This window comes from Triticum dicoccoides, chromosome 3A (assembly GCF_002162155.2).
Source record: "Triticum dicoccoides isolate Atlit2015 ecotype Zavitan chromosome 3A, WEW_v2.0, whole genome shotgun sequence".
Lineage (NCBI taxonomy): Eukaryota > Viridiplantae > Streptophyta > Magnoliopsida > Poales > Poaceae > Triticum > Triticum dicoccoides.
Genome location: NC_041384.1, coordinates 46523545 through 46529690, shown reverse-complemented (window position 1 = coordinate 46529690; position 6146 = coordinate 46523545). Strand labels below are relative to the sequence as shown.

Below are 6146 nucleotides of genomic sequence, written 5' to 3'. Positions count from 1 at the left end.
GAAAGAAGCATGTCACCTGCATAAACACCAAATAGATCAATCCATTGCTCAAAGATTCCGACCACGAAAATGATGCAATTGCCCCGATTCTTACCCCATTCTCGCTGCACACGTAGAACGAACGATTCTGGTTTCTCGATGTATGAGAAACCCTTCGAACAATGCCCACCCAGCATCGTGAACAGACGAAGACAGGCATGTCCACACGCGCCCGGCTCTGCGTCCGCGAGGTGCGCGGGAGCTTGAGGAAGACATGGAGCTCAAAGCCGAAGGGGATCTCAATGCCGCCGCGCTCTCCACAGCTAGCTTCCCACCGCCGTGCTTTCTCTCTCGCCATGGTCACCATCGTGTGCTCTCTGTCGCCGTGGTCACCGCCGATGTGTGTCGCTCTAATTGGCCGTCTCTGTCACCTGGTCCCACCTGTAAGAGCCGGGTCAAAAGGTTGACCTGACGAAGACGACAGATTTCACGAAATGAGTCGGTGCACACACACTAGAGGCAAAACTGAGCACGATTCATATCTAAGGACAAAACTGAGCACACAGACATCACTCAAGGCAAAAGGATAATTAACCCTTTAATTAAATAGCAAAACATAGGCCCGTCTTATTACAACGCTGACAAGAACATATGCATCTTATTTTCTCTTTTTTTTTTGAAAAGGAGTATGCCCGGCCTCTACATGAAGCGATGCACACAACCGTTCTTATTTGCCTTTAGTAGGACACGATATGATACATGTACCATTCATCAAGTCTCAATGGCAACACCAGGTACCACGGTGTTCATCACCCCAGGCTTGTTGCTACCTCCCACAGCGACCGTGTCCTGCTCGTAGGCTGAGAGATGGACTCCAAGCGCTGCTCTCCCAGAGGGGTCCAGGTTCCCAGACCATTGGGCATCCCACTCTATAGCCTTGGCTGTGCTGCACGCCACGCTTGGCCCGCCTGGCACCGTGAGGATCGCCGAGCTCTGAAACAAGATCAAGCAACCAACATTGCTTCCATTAACATTGCTACAATGGTATTGAACTATTCATGTTGTTCTTCAACCTGTTCTATTTAGTCACTCACCTGGGGGAAGTACCTCTCAAAGATCATCCTGTAATAGTAGGCCTCTTTAGTTGTTGGGGTGTTGTGTGGGTAGATGAACTTTGCATTGGACATCATCTTATCACTCACCTGCATTCAGTGATTTCATTTCATATAGGTCAGATATTGTGGTCACATCTTTCTATCAGGGAATGTATTAGTTTTGTCAAAACAAACATCATAAAGAATTCTTTAAAATAAAAAAATTGTTCATTTACATTTGAGGCTGCATGATCCTTCAGGCCATCAATCCAGCTATACCCAACACCATCACTAAACTGCTCCTTCTGCCTGTACAGAATATGCTACATGTATAAAAAAAGAACATGTTAATAACTCCACTACTCCAGCTGGATCTGACTGAAGTGTATAAAAATGTTACCTTCGGCAGGAAGGGTCGCTCCTCATCATCGAACGCTTTCCTCAGTATCCATTTCTCAATTCTTCCAAGATCAGGCCGGATCTGTGTGATTAAAAGTTAGAAAACAACGCAGTCCATTCTTTCCAACTTCCCATTCGTTTGAAATGTTTTTTCGACGTGTATTCTTTTGAAATGTTTTGGGCTTTCCCCGTGAAATATATATTTTGTGCTTACCATCTTCCATTCGGGATCTATGCTCATAGCCTCATTGATGAACTCCTTGTCCAAGAATGGCACACGAACCTCAAGGCCCCATGCAGATGTTGCTTTGTTGGCCCTCAAGCAATCGTACTGATGGAGAGCTTTTATCTGCAGAACAATTCATGTCAGAGCACAGTGCTATTATGGATAAGTCCTATTCTTTCTGTTCCTCTGCAATGTTTGCATTTTAAATACCTTCCGACATGTTTCCTGGTGGAACTCCTCCTTGTTAGGGGCCTTGTGGAAATACAAGTACCCTCCGAAGATCTCATCGGCACCCTCACCGGAGATGACCATCTTGACTCCAAGCGCCTTGATCTTGCGTGACATCTGGAACATCAGTGTGCTTGCCCTGATCGTCGTCACATCATATGTTTCAATGTGGTATATCACATCTTCAATTGCATCGATGCCATCCTATAGCAATTTATGCAATTAACATTACTGGTTGCGTATTGCGATCAACAAATAAGCTACGATCGTTATGCCTCTTAGTAGTAATATCGTACCTGAACTGTGAAGTTGAACTCGTGGTGCACGGTACCCAGGTGATCCGCGACCTCCTTTGCAGCCTTGAGATCTGGTGATCCCTACAATATAAATTAAGATAACATGGATGCAAGTCCTATTTCTTTGAAACTTCAATAAACATGCACATGTTCCCTTTCAGTTTCAGACCTCAAGCCCCACACAGAAGGAGTGGAGCCTAGTTCCCCAGCGCTTTGCAGCCTTCGTCCCAGCGAAATGACGGGCTGCGACAGCAGCCACCAATGATGAGTCGAGACCACCGGAGAGGAGGACGCCAAATGGAACATCTGTCATGAGCCTCTTGATAACAGCCTGAATGCAGAAGATGCAGTTAGAAGAATCATGGCGATGACTCCTTAATTTGGTTACATATCTGTTTTCAAAGATACTAGCACATAATGGTTAGTTGAGGTGCGTATAGTTTGTGACCTTTTCAAATGCCGATCTGAGACGCAGTGGGTCATAGGGAACCGAGGGGATGACCTCAGAGAACCAAGGAGGGTTATACCATCTCTTGAAGGACTTCTCTTTGCTGGAGTAAAGATTACCAGGCGGGAAGATCTCGAAGTGCTCACAATCATCGTTTAGTCCTTTCATCTCCGAAGATATCCACACTGAACCTGACAATTTTCCACAGTGTGCATGTTGTTGATAATGACAACCACTACTTCACAAGGTGTATATTAACACAGAGCAAATGATAGTTTTGTTTCATGAAAAGATTCCTGAAGCACTTTTGATACTATACCATCAATTCCCCAGCCAATGTAGAGAGGCGTGACACCAATGGCATCACGAGCAGCAATGAAGCTGTTATCTCGTGCGTCAAGTAACACGAAGGAGAAAACACCATCCAACATGTCAATGAAGCTTTCTCCGTATTCCTCATACTATATATCAAAAGGGAGAAAATAGTCAGGTCATGCTAAACAAAGAGAATGCCACTAAGAGCTGTACATTTCTCCACCTTTCCAAAGTTCTACTTTCTTTTTAATCATGCAAGAATCTAAAAATGGAGTTCTGGCTCTGGTGTGCACGCACTCACATGATTAGAGAAATCAGGAAAATTAGCAAAAAAAAAAGATTTTTTAAAACAAACCTGGTCGAGTGTCCTACCCACCAAGAAATCACACCCGTGGTTAGGGGTGGACCAAAACCTCGTAGCTCGCAAGCATAATGAACGCTCAGTAGCTCGGGTCATTAAACTCGTAGCTCATGGCCAATCACGCTAGTTTCAGCTCGTTAAACTTAATAAGCTTAATGAGGAGTTAACGAATTTCACGAGCAGCTCAGCTCGTTAATACAACACAACACATATTCTTAAGTTAAGCGGCAACATTTCATGGCACACCAACCCATCAACTCTATCTAATTGACCCAACTCAACCCATAGGAGACAATAACTAGTGCACCTCCTCATGTGTGGTCACTTTCTTCTTGCATAAAAAACACAGAGTAACTGGAGCAAAAGGGGTGATGCATGTCAAGTACTTACGGCCGAGCCGATTATAGTTTTCTTGTCGTTAAGCTTAACGAGCCGAGCATTTTCAAACCATTTTAGAGCACCTGTTTTTTTTCATTTTATCCCGGTACACAATGGATGTTATTTTTTCATGAAAGTCCACGGTGGATATATATAGAACACCGGATCATATTTGTTTAAAAAATTCAGAATTGTTTAATTCTCTGATATATTTTAAAATTTTAATTGTCATTCAGGTGCAGGTGGAACCATGTCCACCTATGTATATTCGCCAAGATCTTCCTTTTATTAAAATTTTAATCAACAAATTAGAGATATAATGGTCTAGCACTTAACTTTAATTTCGCTGATTACTATATGAAATTAACCTCAAATTAGGATGTATAGAGATTATCTGGATCATCTTTTTTTTGTATGCTAGAAGCTACGGATTGACCAAACTTATTGTTTGTTGGGTGACTGACCAGATGGGCGATGACCTCGCAGTCACTGCCGGTCCGGAACCTGTGTCCGGAGAGCCGTGCCCGAAGCTCCTCATGGTTGTAGACCTCCCCGTTGACGGCAACGGCGATGGACTTGTCCTCGTTGTAGAGCGGCTGGTCGCCGGAGGCCGGGTCGATGATGGCGAGGCGCTGGTGGCAGAGGTAGTTGTCGGCGACCTGGTGCAGGCCGCTCCAGTCCGGGCCCCGGTGCTTGAGCCTGCGCGAGAGCTCTAGCACGTGGACCCTCTTCCCCTGCGACTCGTCGCCGCACCCCAGCACCGCTAGTATGCCGCACATGCTCCGCTCTCCTCGGTTATGCTGCTCCTCTGGATCGTCGTCGATCGTCCTCTACAGCCAGCAGCGAGCTAGTCGATCTGAATTGTGTTTCTGTATGGAGGTGTGCAGGAATGGCTTGGCTCTACTTGTAGGTAGATAGATGCCTGGCCGGAGATGGCGGAGAGCAGGGCTACACGTCGTCCATGCACGGCCTCGTCGGATTCTCTCGCGGCCACCGCACCACATAAGACCATGGGTTCGTTTGTCCACTTCTGCCATCATCCATCGGCACCTTGTATGCATGCGTTTCTGCCTGTTACATGTCCGTGCATGGAGTCCACGTGTTTCTCTTCTCGAATCACCCATTAGCAGCTACCAGTATCGAGTCAATCCTCGCCGCTTTTTTTTCTTTTCTTCAGGCTCCGGTTTAAAATTACAGTTTGTTTAACTCATATCTAGATATTTTTTAAGAATGTCATATTTAAACTTTCACAAATATATAATACAGCATCAAGAAAAAAAATTAAAATAAAAAATAGACCACAAACAGAATGGACATCAGTTTAGATGTGACATAATTATGTCATATATAGATGTGTTCTAAACAGACCCTAAATGTAACATAACTATGTCACATCTAGATATGTCCTAAACAGACCCTTAAAATTAACTAGATACTCTCGAAATTAGAGTATGTGAGAATAGTACCGCATTATATTCACTCTAAAAATAAATGAAGGGTGAAGCAAATAAATCTGTAGTTAGATGGTTGGGTGAACGTAGCGATGAAGCATCATTGAGCCGCATGCATGGTTTTGGGTACCGTCCGAGAAATTCGGATACCGGGCGTTTCTCGCCGCCCCAAGAGAAACACGCATGAAGAGCAAAAACACAATTTAAAATAAAAATATACTCAAAGTATAGGTAAATATAGTGGTATCTCAGCATCATTATTGCACTTGGCTTTGGCCTAGTGGTAGCCTTCTGACTCACCCTTCAGGAGGTTGCATGTTTAATCTCCATTCTTCCACTTTTTTTGGTATCATTTTTGAAAATACATTACTTCAAAAAAGAATGCTCATAAGATTCAAACTCTGGACCGGGTCGCATAAAAGCACGCAGAAGACGCTTCCCTGCGCTACTAGCTCTTATTTGAAAGAATTTGAATTCAAAATTCAGTTATAATTTCATTCAAAAAACATTCGGTATTTCTCGATAACTGTGGTAACCGAGAATCTTGCCCCTCATGAGAAAATTTGTCCAATCGAAATCCACAATCTTGGCTGCATGTGCTGTGATGTAGCACCATCAGGCCGCGGGGGCGTTGCGATGAAGCATCCCCAAGCTACAATGGCGGGGCTGTTGCGATCGAGAGCAGCGGCGAACCTACGTGTAAGTTGTGGGGTCGGCCGACACCATAACTTTTTCTGGAAAACAGCCTAAAATTATTGTTCATCATGGAGAAAAAAATCAAAAAAAAATTCATTGACCCCACAGATTCTTGAGGCTGGCACGGCCACTGATCGAGAGCCGGCGACGATGCATTGTCGAGGCGGGTGGGGGCACTCGCCCTCCATGAGAAAATGTGTCCATTCGGAATCTAAAACCTTGGCCACATGTTTTTTTTTGAAACAAGCCCTTGGCCACATGTGTTGTGATGTAGC

General features: G+C 44.5%; 1 protein-coding gene across 1 annotated transcript; it reads right to left on the bottom strand.

Moving 5' to 3' along the window:
- Positions 1–554: 554 nt before the first annotated feature.
- Positions 555–4572, bottom strand: LOC119271160 (asparagine synthetase [glutamine-hydrolyzing]-like). The gene is made up of 11 exons (XM_037553087.1): positions 4189–4572; positions 2990–3131; positions 2671–2861; positions 2392–2553; positions 2223–2303; positions 1909–2130; positions 1687–1821; positions 1474–1554; positions 1310–1396; positions 1074–1181; positions 555–972 (listed from the first exon to the last, which is right to left on the bottom strand). Exons 1-11 carry the CDS (start codon positions 4501–4503, stop codon positions 751–753), a joined length of 1746 nt encoding a protein of 581 aa, XP_037408984.1. The 5' UTR covers positions 4504–4572; the 3' UTR covers positions 555–750.
- Positions 4573–6146: the final 1574 nt, after the last annotated feature.

Coding starts and splice junctions, on each gene's coding strand:
- LOC119271160 (XM_037553087.1), bottom strand. CDS start 4,503: ATGTGCGGCATACTAGCGGTGCTGGGGTGCGGCGACGAGTCGCAGGGG. Junction 1,822..1,908: donor ACCAGGAAACATGTCGGAAG/GTATTTAAAATG, acceptor ATTGTTCTGCAG/ATAAAAGCTCTCCATCAGTA. Junction 1,555..1,686: donor TAGATCCCGAATGGAAGATG/GTAAGCACAAAA, acceptor TTAATCACACAG/ATCCGGCCTGATCTTGGAAG.